This window comes from Rousettus aegyptiacus, unplaced genomic scaffold (genome assembly GCF_014176215.1).
Source record: "Rousettus aegyptiacus isolate mRouAeg1 unplaced genomic scaffold, mRouAeg1.p scaffold_m13_p_12, whole genome shotgun sequence".
In the NCBI taxonomy this organism is placed as follows: Eukaryota; Metazoa; Chordata; class Mammalia; order Chiroptera; family Pteropodidae; genus Rousettus; species Rousettus aegyptiacus.
Genome location: NW_023416287.1, coordinates 23,421,433 through 23,444,535, shown reverse-complemented (window position 1 = coordinate 23,444,535; position 23,103 = coordinate 23,421,433). Strand labels below are relative to the sequence as shown.

Below are 23,103 nucleotides of genomic sequence, written 5' to 3'. Positions count from 1 at the left end.
TCTAAGGCCCTGATGATAGACAAAGGAACGGTTTTGGCTGAATTCGTTCTTTTAGAAGGTAAGGGCACAATAAGCTATTGTAGCACCTAGCCTACAAAGACCTACAGGTGGTGGCATTTTAGGTTTGGGAATAGTTGCCAAGACAGTTTAGGATGGGGAGGGGCCTTCTGGCCAGGCCAGAGAGAGATCTTATGGACTTGGGAAGTTCTACTTGGAATGCTTGACAGGGAGACAGCAGCACTTCCTTCTGGTCAGTTACTAGCCCCATGCACAGCTGAAAAGCTCCCTTCCCAGGCCCGCTCCACTACACTACTGGGGTCCGCTTTTGTGAGATACCAACAGGCTGTGGCTTCACCTTGAACATTGTTTTATTGTCACCTAAGGCAGGTAGGGCTGTTGCATGTTGTGAGCAGGCATAACAGCACACTAAGTTGACAGGCAGCGCTGACACCAGTCCTCAGTGTTCCTTTTGTCCTCCCTACTGCCCCACCTTCTATGGCTGGGATAGGGTTTAAGCGGGTCATCTGGCATGAAGGAAAGCTAGCCCCGCAGCATGCTACCCCCATAACCCTCATAAGTGCCTTTACCCTGTACCCTCCTCATTAGCCTACTACTTCCCTATCTACAATTAACAGTCACACGTGGGTGGTCGGTCAGCATCACACCCGGGGAGGTCCTGCTACCTCTGTCCCTCTTGTGTCAGCTTCCAGCCATTTTTCTGTGGTACAGGGCTGCTCTGCCTGGCTGCCTGTGTGGGCCGAGCCCACAAGCGGAGCACTGGGCCCTGCAAACCACCTTCCTCCTGCTGCCTGGGGCAGCCTTGCCTGGCATTTCCCTCCCTACTGTCTCCACCCTCCCCACCCCCAGCCCCAGTTCAGGCCAGGACCCAGTTTTCCGATGCAGTCTGCCTTCAGAGTCACGTGTTCCCTATGGACGCACTTGACTCCAGCCCTTGGCAGGGCCCTTCCACCTTACAATCAGCGGACTGGGGCCCAATCCCAAAGCCAGAGCCGCTGGATGTGTCCCCACCCACCCTCCTGCGACCTTATCTCCCCGGAAAGGCAGACGGGGTAAAGGACGCTGACAGAACAAAGACTTAGTCCGCCCCCGCCGGCTCCCCAGAGCCCGTAACCATAAGGAGGCGGGGCCGGGCAGAGAGGGGCTGGCGCCGCGCCTGCGCGCTCTCAATTGGAAAGAAAGTCAATGGCGGCGCGCACAGAGCGATTGGTGCTGACGTCGACGGCGGTGACTTTAATCTCGGTGTCGCCAAACTGCATGGCGGCGCGGATCTCGCGGCGGCCGGGAGGCGCCCCGGCAGCATCTGGACTGCCGTCGGCAGGCGCGGGCTCGAGCTCAAGGCTGAGAGCGCCGCACTTGCGCACACCCGGGTCGGTGATGAAGCGCGCGTCCTCCGCGGCGCAGCAGTACAGGTTGATGAGCACGCGCCGCTGGCCTGGGCGCGCGGGGCAGTAGCTGCGCCGCACCTCCTCGCCCAGGGCTACCGACTGCTCTGCGGCCACGAAACGCTCAAAGACGTCGGTGCACCAGCGGCGGCCGTCACGGACCAGCAGCTTGTCTGGCGGATGGCGGCCAGCCACAAAGCGGTTGAGCACGCCAACACCGTAGGTGAGCGGCGAGCGGCGCACACGCACCACGCCTGGCGCCTGCCCAAACAGCACCGCGCCCTTGAGGATGGTGAGGCCCACGTCGTGCGGTACCACTACGCGCAGGCCGCGGGTACCCAGTGCCGCCTGCACCGCGTGCTGCAGCACAGCCGACTCGGCGAAGCCGCCCACCAGGAACAGCAGCTTTACGCCCTGTACCTCAGGCCGAGACAGCAGTGCCTCTGCGGAAAGGAGTGAAGGGGGCCAGTTAAGGAGAAGGAGGAAAGGGGAAGAGAGGGAGAGCATGAGACGCTGAGGCCACCACTTTGTGGCCACTGTCACCTCCCTCTGCCTGTCTTTGCCCTCCTGGCAATTAGAAAACAGCCATTTCAAATATAAAATGGTTCCCTGGTTCTAATGAAAAACAGCACTCTGAGGGCTCCTGGCGATGCTTGCGGGCTGTCTCCCCAGTACACCTGTGGAGGGCCCCAGAGAAGGATATGCATTTACACCTGTTAAATGCCTACTGCTTATTGCGTGCAAGACGTGCTCACTCTCTAGATGCTTCAGCTCTTTTAAATCCCTGTGGTAACAGTTTTGGAAATCCAGTACTGTCACCCCATTTTATAAGTGAGGAAACAGAGGCACCAGAGGTTCATTAACTTGGCAAGACTATATACACATCATCCCTCCTAACTCTTAATCCCCATTGCACCGGGTCCTCCAGGTGTTCCAAATGATTCTGGGTCTTGGTTTCCAGGCACTAATAGGAGAAGTTATTCCCACATCTGGGTGTATATGTGGAGGTGGGTGAATGGCAGACCGAAGCTCAGGTGCTCACCTATATGTTGGATGATCCCGCTGACCGTGGGCTGGAAGAGCTCGTTCATGGCCTCGCAAGACATCCTGAGCATCCCCTGTGAGGACCACTTAACGAAGTTCACGCTGTAGGTGAAGGGGGCAGATGAAGGGGGCGTAGACCCATGGATCAGGGTCCCAGCTTCTACTCCTGCTTCAGGCCTCTGTGCCTGGGGGACTGACTGAACATTTTGTGATCCCAGCCCCACTCTCTCAGGGGCTTTTGCCACCTCGTGCTTCTATTCCAGGCATAAGGTCCCAGGAGAGAAGCCTCCCTTGCCTCCGGACAGAGGAGCCAAGACCCATTGGCTGTGTGTGTGTGTTTCGGAGTGCTGGGGAGGAGACAGACGTCGGCCCTTTCCTCGAAACCCATGATTTTCTTGCTCCAGTTGTGGTCTATGTATTCTGCCGCCGCCGAGGCCGGCCTGACTAGTGTGAGCGGCGTATTAGGCCCATCCCTCCCTTGTAAGGGCGGTTCCCATTCGCACACCCTACCCTGCTCGAGCCCGCGGTTCCTGTACCCACCTGCTCCTGCGCAGGGCCTTCTCCACGTTGTGGCCTCGCTGCTTGCGGTAGAAATCGATGAAGGAGAAGGGCAGCGAGATGTTGAGCGCCCCCGCACGGTGCGGAGCTGCCGTGCGTTTGCGGGCCTCGAAGGCGATGGTCAGATCCACCCAGGCTGCTGGCCGTTGCCTTTTAAAGGTGGCAATGAAGTCCTCGCCGAAGATGCGGCCCAGAAGCTGCTCGAAAGCCAGGTCTACGCCCACCGCGCCATAGGGGCCGCCTGGGGTGGGACCGAGGGCGAAGGAGAATGTCAGTGCAGATCCCACCGCCAGGGGGCGTTAGCGGTCTGGGTACTAAGGACTCTAGGTACTCACCCGATGCCTTGTAGAGCTCCTTGAGGGTGCCATGTGGCTGCTCCAGCTGGTGCACTGTTAGGTCCACCGTGCCTCCCCCGCAGTCTGCCACCACGTAGCGGTCTCCTATGGCGGCGAGTGTGGCCACACACTTGAAGCCTGCCTTGCACCCTCAGCCCTGTGCCACCTCCCGACTTACCCAGCCTCTAGCCCTGCCCCAGGTACCAAGTCCTGCTTGTGGGTCAGTGTATGTTGGGGGGAGTGAGAGGCTTCAGGTGTTTAAAACTCAGGCCACCGGATAAAGGCACAGGGTGTGTGGGGGGGATGGGGGGGGGCCGTGAAAATGGTTCAGGGCTTTGTAATTCCATCTCCGTAGAATCCCTAGGAGGAGTGTGAAGGATGTGGCTGTGAGTGGGTGAGGGTGCATGTGACTGTGAGGGGTCTGCCAGGTTGGGTACAGCAGATGGAGCAAAGAGCTGGTTTCCAGGGGCTGGAGCCAACTTCACAAATGTTCCTTCCCCCTCACCAGTATATGGTGTACCATGGGGCCGAAGACATTCCACCATCTCCCTATCCCCCCACCTGCTTGCATCTCTGCCCACAGCTCTCCGACCCCTGACTCCACCAGGAATGTGCGACTGTGTCGAGACCTTCTCAGCTGCTCACGGGCTGGAGTTCGAGGGAGAGCAAGAAAATGAGATTAGATGAAGATGTCTCAGCTGCAACATTCAATCTCCATCTTCCCACCAAAGCCCTCCATGGACATTGGGAGCAGCCAGTGCTCTGGAAACTCCTGCTCCACTTCTAACTGGGAGAAGACAATGCTGAACCCCAAAGGGTCTGGAGAAACCTGATGGGGTAATCCCAGATGCTGTAACCAACAGCTGTGGGGCAGTATTTCTGGAAGCAGAGCCTTCTCTTAATGCAGGAGGGCTCAGACTGTCACAAAATCTGGGTTAAGAGGGTTTGAAGCTGTGTGTGTCGTGCAGGGGAGATCTTGGGGGATCCAGAGTAGCTCAGGACTTGGAACCTCTCCCTGTCATGGAGATGGTATCTGGGGGGCAGTGAACAAGGGTGATCATAGCTGTTTCAGTGCCTGGTCCTGGCAGCAGGAGTTTGGGGCTGATGTGCGGGGGGCAGCTGATTCAGTAGCTGTTCAGGGTACCAGTCCCCAACCTTTTTGGTACCAGGCACCAGTGCTCCTATGAGAATCAAATGCCTGATGATCTGAGGTGGAGCTTAGGCAGTGATGCTAGCACTGGGGGGCGGCTACAAATATAGATGAAGCTTCGCTAGCTTGCCTGCCGCTCGCCTCTTGCTGTGCGGCCCAGATACTGACAAGCCATGGATCAGTACCAGTCCGTGGCCCTGGTGTTGGGGACCCCTGGTTTAGGTGAAAGCTCCTGAAGACTTTCCCTTTTCTATTCAGAGTGGGGGCTGACTTCCTTTGTCAGTACCCAAGCATTCTTCCCATCAAAGTAGGCTGTCTCCCCAGACCCTCGGACTCAGGGCTAGGCTAAGTCCTATCCTCCTCAGATTGGGCTCCCACAGGTCAAGACTGTGCCTCCTCCCTCAGACTGGGATGTTTCTGCCCTCTCTGATTGGGCTCCTCCAGGGGAGGGGGACCTCCTCTTCATTCTGGATGTGGCCAAGCCTCTAGTCTCAGTGACACTCTGACCCTCCAAGGGTAACTGCCTCCAAGCCCACCACTGGAAGTGGCTCACCTTGTCGGAAGCTTGAGTCAATGGAACGGCGCTCACCCAGGCGCCTACTGCCTGGGGCCCTGCTGCTCAGGTCCAGGAGCTGGTGCAGACGCAGCTTGCGGCAGTAGACAGAGGCAGCCTCAGGCTCCAAGGCGATGAGTAGTTGCTCTGCATTCTCTCTAGACACCAGGCCGGCCTGGGGATGGGTGGTGGGCAAGGCCAGGAGCACCATGGGCTGTCACACCTAAAATGGCACCTGGGACAGGCGACTGGGGCCTTTGGGGCTCCTACCTCCTCCCCATCACACCCCACCTACGCTGGGCCTCTCAGGCCCTTCCATACTTTACAGATTTGGAGCTGCCTCATAGCTACCCTGTGACCTGACTGGGGAGGGGTGTGGCCATGGCCAAGGACACCATGGGGTTGCTGAGCAGGAAGAGACCCTAGACAGTGTGAAAACATAGACCACCTGGGATTTGCCCCTCTGAGCTGCCCAAAGGGCATGGCTGGTCAGCTGGGCACTGACTCAGGGTGTTAGTGAGACTCTAGCATTGTGTATTTGGGAGAGGGTGAATGGACAGACCATTAATCAGAGTAGATGGTGGGGGCATGTTTTGGCTCAACTAAACCCTCTTCCTCCACCAGGTTGGTGTTGGACAGTAGCCATAGGACTCCCCACTCCTAAAACATTGTTCCTGGGGAAGCTAATGTAGGAGGAAGGACACTCTTAACAGTGATATTCCAGGCACCAAGACAGGCCAGTTGTGGGGAGAAAACACGAGATCTGTTACTTCCTGCATTAGGACAGGGAATCCCTGTGTCAAGTGATTTATGGTTATGTGGGATTCCCCAGATTTTGACCAGGTAGGGGATGGGGATGGGTGGATATTGAGACTTCCTGCCCAGGGCCAGCCCTTCCTGAGCTGGCAGCCAAGGAAGTGTGGGAGGAAGCAGAGTTGGTAAACCAGCATGGGAGGGGCATTGTGGTTGGGGGATGGTATTTGTTCTGGCTGGGCACAGCCTTGCTTTCATCCTGGTCTCTGCAGGGGGATGCCCACTAGGCTCAGGGTTAGCCCCTTCCAGTGACAAGGGTAAGTAAGGCATGCCTGGCTCATGAGTGTGTGTGCATAGGTTGGGAGCCCTCATATCTTCCAGAGGGTCTACAGGCAGGCCTGAGATCCCTTTTGTGTGTCCTAGGCTGTCCCCCAAGGCCCCAGGGGCAGGAACAAGCAATGAGTCTTGCTGTGCCCCACATCTCCACCGGGGGTGGGGTGGGGTGGTGCATTAGCGGTACCCATCCTTTCTCCAAAACTCTGGGCATCTTTTATGGTAGGAAAACCAGAAAACAGTGGCCTTGATCACTACCCTTCATAGATTCATAGTTCTGTTTCCTGAACTCAAGAACTTAACAGTGCCTGGGGCTGTGGTAGTGGCAGAGTTCCTTAAAATACTGATGCTGGCGAAAGTGGATGTTCTTGGTGCCCTGCCCAGCTGGCAGTGTTGGCTGATACTGGCTCATAGCTGCCCCTTTCTCTGGAGAACTTCCCTTAGCTGAATGTGAACCACCTCGCTTACAGAGGTTCCTTCCACCCCCAGCAACCAGTTACACACCGATATAGATGAACAAAAATCTGGCCCCTTTGCCTCACTATGGCCAACTACTTCCAGAGCTATGAGATCAAACTGAGGCTAGAATCCACTTGAGAAATGCCCTTGCTCAGCTCTTTCTCCCATTCTGCTTCCCTCACCTCCTTTTTACTGAGAGTCCTTTAATATAGACCAGTCTCCATCTTGGACATGGTTCCATAGTGTAGCTGTTAGCACATCTGCTTTACACACAGAAGGTCCTGGGTTCCACCCCAGTGGAGCCATGGTCCATGGTCTACAACTATGCCACCCTGAACAAGCCCAATGTTTGATCTCAGAAGCTAAGGAGGCTTGGGCCTCATTAATGCTTGGATGGGAGGCCACCTAGGAAGACCAGGTGTTGTATGCATAAATAATAAAAAGGCACTGGCTAAGCTGGCGTAGGCTATGCCTCTTGTCCTTCAGCCCTCTGTTCCTGCAGGGCCACTCCTTCTCCTGGTGGCAGCAACCTTCCAAAATGCCCAGCAGCAGGGGGAGACTGGAGGTCTTTATACAATGACTCTGTGGTCCCAAGGTGGTGGGGTAAAAGAGGATATGGGGCCATCCCTGTGGCCCTCTGGAGCACTGTCTACTACTCTGCTTGCAGTCCTCACCAGGTAGGCAGCCTCCCGCATGAATTGCTTGGCTGGCTGTTTCCAGATGGCGGGCACCGTCAACACCCAGCGTACAGTGTCCTTTCCTGGCAGCGATGGGCATTGCTCGCTCAGCTCCTGGAGCGGGAGGGAGCAGTGAGGGGGTTGCCTTCAGCCCTCTGTGGGAGCTGGAGGAACTAATCAAGCCTTAGGAAGGGCTTCCCAGCCGAGCTGGAAAAATCCCTAACACTTCCCCCCTCCACCAGCACCTGTATAGCTAGTGCAGGCTCTACCAGACAGGAAGGCAGGGGACTGGAGAGGATGACCTGTGACCGCGGCTACCCATTAGATGAGCAGGGGATGGGTTCAGGGGAAAGGATGGGCCTTGGGGTCCGCTGATCTGTCTGCAGGCATGGGGCTGCAGCGCACCTGAAGGGCATGCTCCTTGAAGAAGCGCAAGGCATGGGCGAACACCTCTAGGGCAGGCATTTTCTTTCCATTTACAGCCTCCAGCTGGGTCTTCAAGGTGAGATCCTGGCAGGACACAGGGCGACTCTGCAGGAAGCCATAGCTCTGCCCCATTTCCTGAAGACCATTCCCTGGTGCTTCCACTCTTCATCATTGTCCCACTCTCGCTCTAATCTCACCTTTGTTGCGTCCCCAGCCCCTCTTTAGCCCCGCCTCTCCTCTAATCGTATCTTCACCGCTCAGCCCGGTTTCCAACCTTTCTTCCAAGCTCCGCCCCTTAACCACGCCTCCACCCGCCCCTCCTCATCTTTTAGCTTTGCCCACCACATTAACCCCGCCCCTTCCCCTCCTGGCCCCGCCTCCCTGGCTGGAGCGGGTCTTGAGCCAGCCAGAGTGTGACTCACAGTGGCGCTGTGGATCTTCATCTTGAACTTCTCGAAGTAGAGCCAGTCCCGCGCCTCTTCAGGGTCTAGATCGTGATAGTAATCGCGGGCGGTGTAGCCAAAGCTGTGAAAGGCTCCCTCTGGTGTCAGCAGCAGGCAGGTGGGGGTCTTCTGGTGGGCAACACCTGGGTCCCCACCCTCCCATTTCCTGTGGAGACACAGAGCTATCAGCGGGGTCAGCAGCAACCCTCCCTCCCTTTGTGGAGTTGGGTGATGGCTCTGGGATGAGCTGTGTGACCTTACAGGCCACTTAGCCTCCTCTAGTCTCAGTCTTACCACCTGTAAAAGGGGAATAATAATAGTACTTGCCTCGTAGGGTTCTTGTGAAGATGGTGCTTGGCATCCACTTAAATCGCCATCAGTGCTGCTCTTGGGATCCTCCCTATCCATGGGGCCATGGGATCCATCCAACATTCACAGCTTCCAGTCCCATGAGGTATACTATCTGACCTCACCTCTCTGCACCCTTAACATGCAGCAGCAACCACCATTCATCTAATCCATCTGTCTAGGTCTGGCTTCCTGATGTATCTCTCCAGCACCCTAGCAGAGGCCTTCTCCCATCCTGCTGGTTTGCTCTCTTCTAGGCCATATTCCACAGCCAAGCTCCTTTAAGGCATTCATGACATTCTAATCTGACCCACCAGAGCAGCTAAACCCCAGTTGACTGCACCTCTAGCAGGTCCCAAAAAAACCTGAATGAGGTTCCAAACCTCCCAACCCACAGATATATCCAAACATCCACCCAGAACTCCCTGCCGAGTTCACTGGCCTGGCAAATCTTTCCTATCCTTCCTCTGTCTTCATTGATGCTCTGACCCCTCTAGGCCAAGTTCACCACTGCAGCCTTTTTAGGAAGGAACTGAGAATCCAGGCCGAAGGAACAGCATGTGCAAAGCTTAGAAATGTGAAGAACAGGAGAACTAGCTGCAAGCTGGTTCAATATGATCAGGAGGAAATACAGGAGTGTTACTGTCAGCTAAGGGATAACATCAAATGCCATATGGGATTCTATCTTGGTGGGTTTTAAGTCAGGGAGTGAAGAGGTATGACATTTGCCTTTAGAAAGGTCACTGGCCCCCACATAACAGACTAGAAGGGAGGAAGGATGGGGAAGAAAAAACATCCAGGTAAGAGAGTGTGGGGTTGGACTTAGGGGTGGTGCCTGTGAAATGGCTGGGTACTCCGGAGATATCAATGATACAGAAATGACTAGACTTGGTGGCTGGTAGGGATAGGGAGGGTTTGGGAGGAGGCCATGATGTTCCCTAGTAACTTCCTATAACAGTCACCTCCACAGGACAGAGATAGTGTCCCTTCATGTCTCCTTGGCCCCAGCATGGGGCCCAGCATGGCCTTAGCTGAGTGTGCTGACTCCTAGAGGGCTGTAAGTGCCCAGAGCTTTTGTGGCCTCATGTGGATATAGAGGGAGCAGAGGAAGGGGAAGGACAGTCCAGGCTCACAAAGGTCAAGTCACTGTATCTTTGACACAGTAATCCTTCTGTCTGTCTCTCCATCCACCCTTCCATCTAGCCTCCTGGGCCCTGGGGAAACCCCCTGACCCCCTGTTCCAGTTTGGATTGGGAGCTCTGGGGTCTCCTATATTCTACCTACTATTTGTAGCCCTATTAAGATACATCCAAAGGATCAGGGGAAGGAGGCCTGGAGGGAGTATTCAAAGAAATATTTTGTTCAAACAAAACTCAACAACATCAGAATGGATTTTTCTAACATCATTGTTATAACAACTGTGATTTGTCAGGTCAGTTAACCCTCTGACCCTTCGAGTCCTTGTTTTTCATTTGAGATGCTGAACCTAGGAATCTGCCTCATGGAAATCCCAACACAAATTTTCAAGGAAGGAGATTCATTGCAGCACTTTTTGTAGGAGTGAAAAATTAGAAAGAAAAAACAAAACCCCAAAACTATCAGTAGAAAGATGGATAAATTATGACACATGTGTACCATGGAATACTATGCAACTATTAAAAGAATGTAGCAGCTTTTTTGTATTGACGTAAAACATCTACAAAATAATGTTGAAAGTTTAAAATAAGGCAAATTGTATATTTCACCTATTATTTAAAAACACATATATATGCATATATGTTTCTGTAAAAGCGCAGAAAGAGATTTGTGTATTTTGCTGTATGTTTGTTATATCTCAATAAAATTTTTAAAAATTAAGAACAGAGCCCAACATTTCCCACAGAGGGCAGGGAGCTGCTTCAATCGAGGCTGGGGGCCCAGGCCTGAGTCCATCTTTCAACCTTTTGCCTCAGTGGGGAGCCCAGACTAGGGGTGGAAGGAGCTCTCAGGGTACTGTGGGACCAGGACCATTCCAGGGTGTTAGTACAACTGCCCTCCCCCACCATCTCCCAGCTCAGCTTTCTTCACCTCATCATGTGGATGGCCTCAGGGTCACTGGCAAAGCTGAAGGCATAGCCACTGGATGTGGTGCCAAAGTCGATGGCCACTACCACGGAGAAGGAGGCCTGCTGGGGGGTTCGAGCCTCAGGCTTCTGCAAATATAAGATCTAGAGTCAGGAAGCAGCCCGGGGGACAAGCTGACTGCATGTAGAGGCCCCAGTCCTCCTCTGACTGTGGTCCAGACTAGCCCTGGTCCACCCCCACCCGTGTGCCTGGCTGGGCTTCCCTTCCCAGGCTTGAGCCCTGGAGATGTTGACTACCTTTCAGGAAGCCCTGTACAGCTTTTGGATCGAGCTCCTGTTTTCCTGCTTCTGTAATCCCCCCCCCCCACCTTCTTTCTCTGCCCACCTTCTGTCTGTACTGCCTTAGCCCCACCACCCTCTCATACCGTGTCACAGCCTGGGCCCAGCTGGGAGCAATTAGGCTCCTCTTGGTAGTTTCATTGCACATGGACTTGTGTATACTTGACCCTCTTGCCCTTTGTGGCCACAGTGACACAACAAGACTGTCAGTTTTGGGGCTGAGAAGAGAGGCCCTATGCATGTGCCCAGTGGTCCCTGCCTTCTCCCAGGCCATGTTGGGCTCCCTGAAAACAAGGGGATACCCAGGCTGGATCACTGGGGTGAGGCCATCTTGGGTAGGGTGACCCAGAGAGCTAGTAGGAGAGTTATATTCTGGATACTTCAAGCTAATAATTTCCCAATTATTTTTTATCGATGTGTCTCCTCTTCTCCAGATATAACTGGGATTCAGGTGGAGTTGTGGTTGACAAAAAGGGGAGCAACTCTGGGAGGCCCAGTGCTCTTTGAAAAACTACATGCTCAGAAGTGCACCTGCCCCAGGCGGGCTAGCTGCAACGCCCCCGGATGTCATCCTGGAGGGCAGGTGTTTGGGCATTAGCATGTGGGACTTACCTCAGTAGAACTGTTTACTCCTATGGTCCAAGGTCACCTAAGGTTAACCCTTCTGCAGGGGGCATGACTGCAGTGTGCAGGGGCAGGAGGCATGATGGCACCCCTAGCCCAGCCTAGGCCCTGCTAGGGCTCTGCCACATACTAGGCCTTGATCTCTGGAGTACCACCACCCTCCACACCACCCAGGCCACCCGCTACTTGGATCCCCACTCTGTGCTTACTGGAGACTGTGAGGGTGTGAGGGGGGCAATGCCACAGCTTTCCTGGGTCCTTGGGGAGCCAGGTGGGCTGGGAACAGGTGATCGCTCTGGGCTGGAGCCTGCAAAGAAAGGTCAAGTCACTCTGGCACCATCAGGGTAGGGGGCCGGCAGCTGAGAACCTCAGGCCTGGGATGTTCTCCCATCAGTCCTTATTGGGCCAAGGCAAGAGGTGCCCTTCTGGGGAGGGGGACTGCATGAGAGGGGAGGAAGGATGTGACTCGAGGCAGGGGAAACTGAGGCAGGAACAGGCTGAGGGCCTATGATCAGTTAGTAGTGACCATCCCTGGAGGACGATCTGTGCCTCACCTGGGGACTCCTCCCACATCTGTCTCCCCCAGCATCCCTCAGACAGAGTGGGGGAGGGGAGAGACAGAGAAGCATTGTAGGGGTTGTTGGGGAGACTGAGTCCAGAGATAGAAGGGCAGGGGAGATGAGGCAGCTGAGCTCCTCGGGTGGGTGGAGGTGGAGAAACCAGAAAAGGTGGGGAAACTACAGACCTAACAGCTCCCCTCCCCCTAGAGTTCAGATACAGGGTTCTAATCAGAATCTGAGGGAGCAGCCCTCCTTTCCTCCTAAGGACAGGCCTGGTGAGGATCAAGGTGGGGCGGCACCTTCCCCAGCCCAGCCCCGAGCTGAGGGGAATCCACGACACTAGGAAGTTGCATCCTAAGCTGCCCCCCACCCTCATCACAACATATAACACACAACACACATACACCTTGGGCCGGCACTGGGGGGCAGCAGGCCTCATTGAGATCCTCTCAGCAGGCCCAGGACTGAGCTGGACCTTTGATGGGAAGAAGCAGTGTAGCCCCTAGCAGGCAGCCCCAAAGGGTGACTTGGAGGCTCAGGCAGCTCCGGGGCCTGCCTGACTAGACATCCCCCAGGCGCAGGCTGGTGGCCTGTCATTACCACATTGAGCTTTGTGGGACTGAGGGGGACTGAGGCCACCCTGAGATTCACACATGGGAACAGGGAGGTTGGTGGGGTCTGACGTGAAGACTCATGGATAAAGCAAATTCTCTTAGTGTCTGCCCTGCTCAGTGGCCCTGACAGGTCTTAGCCCTCCCTGGCCTTGGGATACCCTGAGAATATACGTGAGGGGCAAGGTATGAGGGGGACTCTTGAAAGTGCCTGTAAAGGGCTGAAATTTGTCTTGAGGTGCTGGAGGGGCAGAAACATGGTAGTCACACCTTCGGGGCTCTTTTCTCAGGCAGCCAGCATGAGCTTGAGTCCTGCCACCAGCTCAGGCTTGAGGGGCCAAGTTGCTGTGGCCTGAGCCTGGGAAGGGAGGCAGGAAGGAAGGCCCGGCCCGCCAGGTCTTTGTGAGTGGACTTCCTGAGGAGTGTCCCTCCTGCCTCCTAGCCTCCCAACCCTGCAGGGAACCCAGAGCCTGTTCCCAGACCAGGCCACAGGCAGAGGTGCACACACTCACACAGAGATTTCTGTGCACACAGACCCGCCTGCAGACCTATATACACACTCTCACACAAGGCCCTGTGCACCGACCTGCCGACAGGCAGATAGACTGACACATATACACACACTCATACCAGGTACTGTGCACAAAACATACACACGCATACAGTCCTGTGCACGCAGACCTGCCCTGCGCACGTACACTAATAGATACACAGGGGATCCTATGAACAGATGTGTCCTGTGCATGTGTGTGCGCGCGCACACACACACACACACACACAGAGTCCTGTGTGCCCCAACCCTCCTCACACATACACACTCTCAGGAACCTCTTCTGGAAAAGGCACCGCGGACAGACTAGGGGTGAATCTCAGTGCCGGTGCAAGTGACGTGGTGGGTCGGGGTGGAGGTCAGGGTGGTCTTACCGATGTATAGTCCCTGCAGGCCCAGCTCTGGGAGAGCCAGCATCTTTGCAGGCCCTGTGGCTGTGAACAGAAACAGACAAGCAGAATGGCGTTTATTTGTTCCTTTGTTCCCTCGCTAAATATGTATTTATTTTATTTATTTACTTTTGACTGGAGTGCTTTGAAGTAAATCCCAGACATTATGTAGTTTCACCTATAAATTCTTTAATATGTCTCTCTAACAAATAAAGACTATTTAAAAAGCCATCACCACAACACCATTATCATGTGTAACAAAATTAGCAGTAATTCCTTAATCTCATCTAATGCTCAGTCCCACGGTCTAGTTTGTCTCAAAAAGCTCTTTTTAACAGTTGCTTTGTTGGAATCGGGATGCTCCTAAAAGTTTTCAGTACCCATTCTATGCCAGGTACCATGGGACATCAGAGACCTAGAGAGACATTGTCCCTGCCCTGGGGGCCCCCAGCCTGGTGGGGGAAAACTGATTATAATCAGATAATTACCCAAGTGAATTTGAGATTCCAAATGATGCTGTCAAGGTCACAACTGGATACAAGTTGGGCAGAAAGGGGCGCGTGGTAAGGCTGCAGAGAGGGCCTGAGCTGGCTTGATCCAGCAGGCAGGCTCTTGGGGACCCTATTTTAGATTTAGTTTTACATGGAGGGCAATAGCAAATCTTGAAAGGTTTGAAGTGGCAGAATGGAGGTGGAGGTGATTAATTTTTTGTTTTAAAAAGTCCTTCTGGCTGCATGGGGAGTGTGGATTACAGCAAGACAACATGGAAACAGGAGCTCAATGGCTGTGTGTCTTCAGACAGAAATGGAGACACGTGAGAGGTCGAAAGCAACGGGGTAGAGAGAGGATGACTGGATTGAATATGGGGGATTAAGGAGAAGAAGGTGTCAAGGGTGACACGATCTGATTAAAGTTAGAAGGATAATACTGGAGAAGGGCAGGCTGGTAAGGGGAAAGGGGCAGTGTTCTGGGTGGAGTTCTGAACTGCTGAGAGGACTGACCACGGAGCCAGAGGATATACAATCTAGAGAGCAGGGAGAAGCTGAGGTGGAGACGTGTGCTGGGGGGGTCTTTGTCATGGGAGGCCTGGCAGAGAAGAAGGGAAGAGAGGAGAACCTGAGCATAAAGGTAGACCAGTGGAAGGCAGGTTGGCTGATACTGAGATGGTTCCATGAAGATCTTGGTAAGAGAAGGGTGTGAAGCTAGATGCCTTTAAAGGTTGTTAGAAGAGACTGGAAACACCTGTTTGGCCCAGGGCCACATTTTGGTGGAATGAATGGAAATGGGGTGGGAGGCAGGTAAGCCTAGGTGAGGAGCAAGCAGAGCAGCTAGCACTTCAAGGATGATGGCTGAGACCAGGAGTTGATACGCCGGTAATAGCTGGAGGAACTTAAAGCTTGAGGTGGGGAGCAAGGCTTTTCATTTTCTTTTCTAAAATGGTAGGAACCTGAGCATGTGTCAGTGAAGTTCCGTGGTCTAGGCTAGAGGCAGAGTCCCCCAGGTCATCAACAGCTCTGCTACTCAGTGTGGTCTCAGGACATCAGCACTGGATCCCCTGGGAGTTTGTCAGAAATGCAGAACCTCAGACCCTGCCTGGGACCTGCTGAGTCAGAACTTGGTTTTAACAAGATCCCAAGTGGTTCGGCGCACACCGAAGTTCGAGAAGGGCTGCTCAACTGTCTGTAGTTGTGGGCCTGATAAATGCCCTAAATAATAGTGGGGGCTGCCTAGAGCCCACTCCCACTCTGTAGCCAGTGGCCTGATCAGGAAGTTTTACTAACAGAACACAGGCAGGCACAGAGCTGGGCATTGTCACACCCATACACACACATACACGCACCCTTGCTCACGCGCAGTTCGCAGAACCCAGCCCCATCATGCACAAAAACTCAGACATGTCCAGGATACTTCTGCATGGCCAGCACCATGGAGATTTTCAGACCCACTCAATCCTGCTGTCATCAGAGGCACACAGTTGAATGCCCAGGAATCAGAATCAGGGGAAAGACAGGGGCTGGTCATGGGCACTCAAAGAGCAGCTGAGTGATGTTGAGAAAAGGAAAAGCATATAGAGGGGGTGGGTATGGGCCTTGAGAGCCAGGGACAGGAGCCCAGCTTAGGGTAATGGAGCGGTATGCTGGAGATGGTTCCCACTGGGTGGCAAGAGCTGATCCTGTGCGTCTCTTTCCAATTCTGCTCTCACTGACCTCACATTGGTAGCTTTAAATCAGTCATGGTGGAAGCATTTACACCAAAGAAATTGGCAAATTCTATGAATCAGGGTTTTCCCCTTCTTGCAGAGTTGATTTGTAAAACATTTGGCAGCACACATTGGATCAAGACCACAAGGGAGAAGCTGGCAGTCCTATTTGTACATTGTTTTGATTCTTCAGCAAAGACTTATTGAGCATTTTTTTGTGCTGGGTTCCGAGCTAAGTGCTGAGGAAATACTGTTGAATGAATGAATAGATTTTTCTGGACCAAGACTCTTATATCTGGAGGAGCAACAAAAGTCAGGAATCATCACTCAAAGCTGGATTCCACATCCAAACTAGGTGCCTCCAGCTGTCTGAAGCTGGTCCAGTTACCTCCCATCTCTGAGCGTATGATTCACTGAGTGCCCTACACTGGGGTCTCAGGGCTGGCAGGCGTCTGTTATGGCACCTGGCTGGAGGGCATCCTGTTGCCTCTCTATGCTTCAGTGCCTTTCCTGCAAAATGGGTCACGTAGGGGGCTTGCGAGGATCAAGTCCAAATTAAAAAAAAAAAAATGGTGGTTGATAAAGGCAGGGAGGTGGACAGATGTGAGCGGTGTTCTTTCCCTTCGTGATGTGGATTCTGAATTTCCTCTTATTAGATTTTCGTCTCATTGAGAGTGTGATTCTAGTCATTCCACATTCTTTAGGGAGAGCAGGAGAACAGAAATCAATTTGTATTAAAGAAGGAGGATCCTGCCAATTCCTCGAGAGGTGGAAGTAGAAGGGGTTGGCAGCCCCATCTGTCTTCGAGACATTCCCCACTATGCACACACACCCAGAAACATTTAAGGAGAATGCTGACTATGGGTCTCAGAACCACCTCAGCTCCCAAGAGCTATGTCTGGGCAGAGTCCAAGGCTGGAAATGGGGTGAAATAGACCCTCTCCCAGAGGCCCACTAATTTCACACTGTTAATGCTTATGGGTTTGAGAATAATTGGGTGGGGCAGTTTGATTTACATAGAAAGTAACTTCATTTCCTGGCTACAATCACAGGCTAAACTCTGGCCCCAGCTTGATCCCTACCCTACCCACAGACAGACAATTAGCCCTGTCTGTGGACTGACCCCTATCTTTGCCCATGTACTGATGACCCCTAGCCCTTGACCTCATATCAACCTTGAATCTTCAGCTTCACCCTGACTTTTGGCACTGACATCTATCCAATAGACATGACCTGTTATTGGGGACTGGAACAGGGTGTGGCTGAATAGGGACTCGAAACCAGAGACTCCCATCCTAGAGAGCCCCGCAGATTTAGAAAATCCTAGGACTTCTTGACTGATGGAAAGAATTCTCTGAGAGTCTCTTCTTGGGGTGGAGGCGTTAAGGTTGGGTACTTATGCCCCCTGGAGCACTGGGAGAATGTGGTATTGACAGATTTCACGGCTCCACACATACCTGTCCTCTGCCCAGGAGGACAAAGAGCTCACCTAGATCTTTACAGATCCCCTCTCTCCCCAGCAGGCTTCCTTTCACCGGGACCCAACCTCTTCCACCCACTGCTCTCTGCTCAGCATCCTGCCAGCTCTTTAACGGAACAGGGCTCTGTCAGCAGGCAGAGAGAGGCCACAAGCATTTCCCAAGCCAGAGACTGGGCCAACCAGGGCCCAAGAGACAGATCAGAAACCCCAAAGGGCTGCTCTAGTCCGTCTCTGGAGAGAAGCCTTCCAGGAGAGCGACCTGGAAGGCTATAGGGTGGGGGGGCTGCCTCCTCCTGTGCTGGGGTGCGGGTGACAGAAATGGCCTCCAGAGGCCCCTCCTGTCCTCAACTTTTCTTTCCATACATCCTGCCCCACCCCGGTGGGTCCTCATCATGGGAGCAGCTAGTTCACAAACAACCTCTATCCCACAGAGCACAGGCCCTGAAGCCCCTCCCATCCTCTGTCTGCCAGTCCCCCCATCACCTCCCTTACCTCTGAACCTCCAGGGCTCCCTTTGCTCTCACAGGTAGTCCATATTTTAGAGCTCACTGCCTCTCAGTCTCTCTCACCCACAGAAGCTTGCTTTACAAACAGGCTCCACTGCCCTTCAGGGAGCCCAGACCCCACCCCACCTGACCCCCAAGCTGGCTTCATAGAGGGAAACCAGAGTTCCCTGGTCAAGAGGCCAGTCCACAGTCTAGAACTGTGGCACCCCGGCCACCCTGCCACTCTAGAATTTCCCGGACCACACAGGCCCTAGGACACCCACCCAAGATGCCCCCCCCCCCCACCATACACCCCAGGTCACTTCCTCAGGCCTAGGCACTGCGACCTCCACAAGCTGGTCCCCCTGGAGCAGCACCCAGCCCCACATTAGCCCCCCACCCGCATCCCTCAGCACAGGAGTCTCTTCAGCCCTGCCTCCCCCTTTGCAGAGCATGTGTGGGGTCCCAAAGCCCAGATGGGAGCCCACAGTCGCTGCCCCAACTTCTTTCTTGAACCAGCAGCTCCCACTGGAGAGAGGGGCTTTCAGATCTGTCCCCAACAGGGCCTCCCAGGCTCAGGAAGTTTGTGGTGGGGTTTCAGCAGACAGCTCAGGACAGGATGGCCAACTGCGGCCCCTTTCTCCTTTCTGAAAGCCCAGCAGCCCCTGGCCCCAGAACTCACCTCCGCCCTCCTGACAGCGCGACCTCTGTCCCGCCGCCTCGATCGCGGCCCGCAGCTGGTGGCTGTGCCTTGCGCGGCGGCCGCAGCCCTCGACGTGCGCCCAGCCCCGTGCCGCCCGCCCACAGCCCCGCGCCGTCCACCGCCCCGCGCCGCTCACCCCGCCCGCCGCCCCCTCCCCCAGGCCGGATGGCCGCGCCGGCTGCGCCGCCGGGTGGGCCCGCGCTCCCAGCCCAGATGTGCGAGGCTGGGGCGGGGCCTGCCTGCGCGGGGCCTCCGCGGAGGGGCCCACCCTGGCCCCGAGTCCAGGGCCCCTCCCTGCGCCCCTCCTGCGCCGGGCAGCCCCGCGGCCCCCACCGCGCCTCCCGGATCAGGAGCAGCACGGGGGTGGCTGGGAGTGGGGTGGGGAGAAGGGTGAGGAGAGGAGGTGGAGGGAAGGGAAGAGGAATTCCAGACCCTTCGTCGGCCTCCTGCGGCTCAGCTGCGGAGGGGCTCCCCCGCCCACCCCAATAGACCCACCTCAGGGCTCTGTGTAGACCAGCCCATTTGCAAGATCCTAGCTGCTGGGGAGGGAGGGCCCTCCCCAGACCTCTCACAGTACCCTGTCCCAGACCCCTCCAGTCCCTTGACCCACCCTCCACCCTGCGATCCCTAGCCTGGTCTCCAAGGGTCAGAGAGAAGAGGCCTAATTGAGGGTGGAGGCAGGCCCCTGGGTCTGGGGCCTAGCTCTGTCTTTGCTAAAGTTTAGGGCAGCAAGGGAAGTGTTCTCACAGGCCGGGGCCCCACTCCTGGAAAGGAGACTACTCAGAACTCATCTTGCCCCAGCCAGGGGCACCCATTCCCTTCCACATGAGGGCTCACAGCCTTCTTCCTGGCCTAACCCAGGTCCTCTCTGGGGTGCTGGGAAGTGGCCTTCGAACAGGGGTTTGCAGGGTGGATACCCCCTTCTGCTAAGCCAATGAAAAGCAGCTGACTTCCCGTGCACCCCACCAGCTGCTGGTTCTGGCAGGACCTAAGTGGGGTCCCTTTCCCTCTGTCCAGTGCGCCCTTGCAGAGGCTCAGGCTGGACGCCTGTGGGATGGGGGCCAAAGGTTGCTTTTCAGCCAGTTTCTCTGTGCTAGGGGAGCTGGCCTCCTGTCTGCCCCCAACCCACTCCCCACACAAGGCCCCTACAGTCCTGTGAGCATCATAGTTTTGCCTCCCACCCCAAACCTTTGCAGGGGCCTTTTTCCTGGCCTGAAGTACTATCCCTTCTCCTCTGCCCTTCTAAAAGGCTTCCCAACTAAAGTGTCACCTCTCCTAGTTTGTCGCCCTTATTGTCAGGGCCACTGCCCCCAGAGGGCCCCGGCAAGGAGGTTAGGGGGTAATAATTTTGGATGTGGCTAGTATCCAGTCAGGTGTGTGTCAGTATGAGTGTGTATATCTGTTGGTGTGTCTGTGTTTGTATGTATGTTGGTGCGTATGCGTGTATGTGTGTATGAGTATGTCTTTGTGTGTCTGTGTGTGTATATGTATGTCTGTGTGTGTGAGTGTGTCTCTTGGGACACCTGCGTGACTTTGTTATTTATGAGTGTCGCTGTGTCATATGTCTTTCTGTATGTGTTTGTCTGTATGTGTCGGTCTGTGTGTATGACAGGTAAGTGATGGGGCTGGCAGGCCTTCTCATTCCAGAGGCTGAGCAAAACCTGGGAGGATCCAAGTGCGGCCGGATGTGAGTGTATGGAGAAGGAACGAAGGGTCTGGTCCCTCGGACACAACCTGCCTCTTGTTTTTCTTTTTTCCTTTCACTTCCAGTTTCCTTCCATCCCCACCCGTGGCTCCACATATTAGCTCATCTCTGAGGGGCTGGCAGCAGGCTCTGAGCAAGACTGAAGACTCACGGGTGGGGATCCCCAGCCCTGAGCTCTCTCCTGCTTGGCAGCTTTCTATCTGTCTGCTCTCCCCCCATTTCAGGTCCCCACAGCACAGTCTGACTCCGGAGTCACAGTCCCCAGCCTTGAGCAGTTTCCAGTCTGACACAGGAAGGACAGCAAATAATCTCCATGAATCCCGTTCTCTGTTAGAAGAGGTTAGATGTGATTGCCATTGGAAGGTGAGGGCCCAGGTGGGCATGGACAAGTGTCTTACTGAGTCCCTGCCCTGTACTGTCCTCCCCGTGCCCTTGTACCTACTTCCTCTCCCCTCTAGGACCATTGTGGGTCCACCCACTGACCTCACCGGCTTCCTGCTTCTCCCAAATGCAGGAAGCATGAGGAAGAATCAACCTCTGAGTGTGTCCTCCAGGATCCGCCTCTCTACAGGCCAGGCTTCCCTCCTCTGGCCTCTGCTCAGGTTTTCTCCCATGGATGCCTTTGCTCCTAGCTCTGCCCCTCCAAATCTATCTCTATCAAGCAGCTGGAGGAGACTTTCAAAAGTGCAAATCTGGTCCCATCACCTCACCTCTCCTATACTCTCCACGGCTCCCCGTTGCATGCAGGAGAAGATCTAAGTGTAGACTGCCCTTGGCTGACCTCTCAAGCTGCCCTTCCCAGCCTTAACCTCAAACTCCATCTCCTGCCCCTCAAGGACATCTGCCTTCTGTACTTCTGACCCTTTGTTCCACCTGGGTGAGTCCTCAGGCCTGACCTGCTCAGAGGTGGCATCCTTCCCTTGCTTGGGCCCTTGGGAGAGAAACTGACTCCTTGGGCCCTGTCGTGGGTGCTTTGTCTGCTTGGAGAGCCCCCCCACCCTGGTCACCACCAGGTAGGGTTTTAGGAAGACGCTTTGGGTTTGGAAAGCAGGAGCAGTGCTCCACTTCCCCAGTTCCCTCCGCCTGGTCCGTCATGGCAGACCAGTAGGCAATTTTAGGACAGAGGGTAATGTTTGCTTTTAGGACTCCTAAGCCTACGTATGATGAGGAGCTGTGAAGAGAACTTCTCAGTCTTCCCGCCTCCCTTCCCAAGCCTGACTGCTTGCTCTGCCCCAGAGCCTGGGACACACACACACACACACACACACACACACACACACACACACGTATATGTGGGCACCAGAAAGTGGGCAGGCGCACCCACAGCCTACCTTAGGAGCAAGGGTAGGGTGGCAGAGACTTTTTTCACCAGTAGATCCTGTCGACTGCCCCTCATGGTGTGCTGGTGCCTAACTGAGTACCTTGCCCTGCCACTTCAGCTGCCACGACACCCTGGGTTGGGGGAGGACTCTCCATCCTCATTCTACAGAGGAGACAGCTGAGGCTTAGAGAGAACAGGGATTGCCTAATTTAGAGCCAGTGGGCTGTCCCAGAATCTGTGCTCTTGCCTGTGCCGCATGTTACAGGAGGCTGGTGAAGGGAGGGTAGCACCTGGATACCCAGAGGCACCCCCCCTGGACAGCTGTCCAGCTGTCCAGCTCTGCCTGCCCCTTCCTGGGGGCAGGAGGTGGGGGCTTCTGGGACAGAAGCTCCTAGAGTATTCTTTTACCAGATTCCTGAGGTGTGAGCTTCCTTCCAGGAATTACTCTGCCTGCCTCCACCCCACTGGACTTCCTCTCTGTGGCCCACGGCCTCGGCCTCGGCCTCGGCCTCCATCATTTTCCTCATTTGAGAGGGGAGTGTGGGAGGCCCTGCCCATGGCCAGGAGTTCAAGGCTCAACCTCCATGATGCCTCTACTGTTGTAAGGGCAGCTGGCACCTCATCCTTCATAAAAAGAAAGTCTTGGGGTCCCACCTTCCTGCTGAGCCTCCCCAAATGACACACCCTGCCCCAAATGACACACCCAGAGCACCAGAATCAGCCCCGTCTCCCAGAACTCTGCACCGACTTGCAGCCCCTTCTCCAGTGTGATGTTATTAGAGTTCCCAGCAAGGACATCCAGAAGGCTTGGAGGAGGTGACTCCTAATCTGAGCCCTGAAGGATGACTGAGAGTGTTATCTATATGGAGAATCAGGAAGGGCATTCCCGGAGAAGGAAACAGTGCGAGACAAAGTCACAGAGGGTGGAGTGAATAGGAGGCAGAGTAAAATCGACAGGCCCGGCAGCCAGCCGGGCGAGGCGGTGGGTTTGTTGTCCCTGGTGCCTTCCAGTGCAGACCTATCCTTATGTCCTACCTCAGCGGGCACCCTGACCCTTTGCTCAGGAACCCCAAACCCCACTTGCTCCTCTTGGGCACCTTCTGTTTCTATTCCAGACTACTGGGAGTTCAGCTTCATTGCACGATTCTCCCTCTGCTCATCCCTTCATTTAGCTTGGGTGACACTTCCCCTTGCCAGCCCCTCTGACCCACAGGATTGCCCCTCTGCTAAGGTGTAGGAGTACCAAGGAAAAGGAAATGTTAGAGGGAGATGATGCTTCCATTTCGGTCATCTCAAGTTGGAAGAGATTGTGTGGTTGCCGTGTAGACAATGTTGGCTGGCCCCTCCCCCAATATCTATTCTTTTCTTCATAATAGAATCTTCTCTTTTTAGCCATGCACATGGCCACCAGCATGCAAAATAGATTTCCCAGCCTTTCTCGCTGCTAGGCGTGGCCATGTGACTAAGGTCTGGCTAACGAGATGTAAGCAGAAGGGTTAGGTGGCATCTTCTAGCCTTTAAACACTGCTGTTGGTCGCCCATTGTTTCGTGTTCCTCGTTCTGCTTTTTCTCCACCCCGGTGCCTGGAATG

General features: G+C 54.7%; 1 protein-coding gene across 3 annotated transcripts; it reads right to left on the bottom strand.

Annotated features, from left to right (window-relative positions):
- Positions 1 to 350: 350 nt before the first annotated feature.
- HSPA12B (heat shock protein family A (Hsp70) member 12B) lies at positions 351 to 21,770 on the bottom strand. Of its 3 annotated transcripts, none has more exons than XM_016137959.2 (13): positions 18,466 to 18,622; positions 13,604 to 13,663; positions 11,718 to 11,815; positions 10,550 to 10,674; positions 8,114 to 8,300; positions 7,671 to 7,796; positions 7,263 to 7,379; positions 5,044 to 5,218; positions 3,902 to 3,988; positions 3,341 to 3,445; positions 2,988 to 3,246; positions 2,446 to 2,549; positions 351 to 1,846 (listed from the first exon to the last, which is right to left on the bottom strand). In XM_016137959.2, the coding sequence occupies exons 2-13, from the start codon at positions 13,644 to 13,646 to the stop codon at positions 1,185 to 1,187; spliced, it is 2,088 nt and encodes a 695-aa protein (XP_015993445.1). In that variant the 5' UTR covers positions 13,647 to 13,663; positions 18,466 to 18,622; the 3' UTR covers positions 351 to 1,184. The 3 variants fall into 3 exon arrangements, with proteins under 3 accessions (XP_015993445.1, XP_015993516.1, XP_015993372.1); XM_016138030.2 differs by having other exon boundaries at positions 847 to 1,846; positions 7,671 to 7,775; XM_016137886.2 differs by lacking the exon at positions 18,466 to 18,622 and adding an exon at positions 21,523 to 21,770 and having other exon boundaries at positions 1,185 to 1,846.
- Positions 21,771 to 23,103: the final 1,333 nt, after the last annotated feature.

What these genes read in the sequence shown, in the direction of transcription:
- HSPA12B (XM_016137886.2), bottom strand. Translation starts at nt 13,646, where the DNA reads ATGCTGGCTCTCCCAGAGCTGGGCCTGCAGGGACTATACATCG. An exon ending in TGAAGATCCACAGCGCCACT is followed by an intron (nt 7,797 to 8,113) that starts GTGAGTCACACT and finishes GGCTTCCTGCAG; the next exon opens with AGTCGCCCTGTGTCCTGCCA. An exon ending in CGGGATCATCCAACATATAG is followed by an intron (nt 1,847 to 2,445) that starts GTGAGCACCTGA and finishes TCCTTTCCGCAG; the next exon opens with AGGCACTGCTGTCTCGGCCT.